Genomic DNA, 921 nt, shown 5'->3' with positions numbered 1-921 from the left:
ATCCATCCCTCCATTCATCCATCCATCCATCCATCCATCCATCCATCCATCCATCCATCCATCCATCCATTCATGAATCCATCCATCCATCCATCCATCCATCCATCCATCCATCCATCTTCTTCACCTGGGAGCTGGTGCTTATCTCCAGTAGTCAGTGTGCCAGAGGCAGGGGACATCCTGGACAAGTCTCCAGTCCAACACAGAGACAAACAAGACACAATCCCTCACACTGTCCCTCACAATTAGTGTGTGAATTATAAGTTACTAATGAACCTAACATGCATGTTTTTTGGTCATTGGGAGAACATGTAAACTCCGCACTGTGAGGCGGACACCTGTAACCTCTGCACCACCGCGCAGCCTCGACTTTTTTAATACATGAACGGCTAAAACAGCACAAAGTATGCAGAAGTAGTTTATTTTTAAAAATGCAGAAATGAATAAATAAATAAATAAAAACACAGGGAAAGCAAAAGCATTCCCATTAAAGGAAAAGACTCGAGCGCGCAGCCGCGGAGCGCGGCGTGAGCGCGCACGTATGCAGACGCACGGTGTCGTCCCCGCGCTGCCGTGGCGAGTATAAGCTGGCTGTGGCGAGCTCGCGCCAACACCGACACACGCCGACACGCACATAAAGGAAAGGTGCGAGCGGACAGCCGCGCGCGCACAGCTCCGGAGCAGCTCGAGGCATTTCCTCTTCTGCTTTTATCTTATTTTATTTTATTTCCACATTTCTGCCTTCTCCTTTAACTCCATAAACTCCGCCATCATGCTGTGGACGGCGAGCCAAGTCTTGAGGAAATTCTCCTCCTCGTCCGTGAGTAAAACGTCGGCTCGCGGCTCCTGCAGGGGCTCGGCTCGGTTCTGCTCGGGGGTCAGTCAGCTTTTTTCGCGTGTTGCAGCTCTGCCACGTCGCTT

At 50.8% G+C, this 921-nt stretch overlaps 1 protein-coding gene across 3 annotated transcripts in view; it reads left to right on the top strand.

Moving 5' to 3' along the window:
* The window catches only part of aldh1l2 (aldehyde dehydrogenase 1 family, member L2), a 23,811-nt gene that overhangs the window by 2,418 nt on the left and 20,472 nt on the right, over positions 1 to 921 (top strand). The window contains exon 1 of one of the 3 annotated variants that reach the window (XM_037978691.1): positions 557 to 820. The exons of the other annotated variants lie outside the window; for them this stretch is intronic. Coding sequence (XP_037834619.1) covers positions 773 to 820 — 48 coding nt within the window. The 5' untranslated portion in view covers positions 557 to 772. Of the gene's footprint in view, positions 1 to 556; positions 821 to 921 lie in introns of those variants that run through there. 3 annotated transcript variants of the gene reach the window in all.

This window comes from Kryptolebias marmoratus, linkage group LG1 (assembly GCF_001649575.2).
Source record: "Kryptolebias marmoratus isolate JLee-2015 linkage group LG1, ASM164957v2, whole genome shotgun sequence".
NCBI classification, from domain to species: domain Eukaryota; kingdom Metazoa; phylum Chordata; class Actinopteri; order Cyprinodontiformes; family Rivulidae; genus Kryptolebias; species Kryptolebias marmoratus.
Note: the sequence above shows the minus strand (reverse complement) of the source record. Positions and strands in the feature narration are given on the sequence as shown.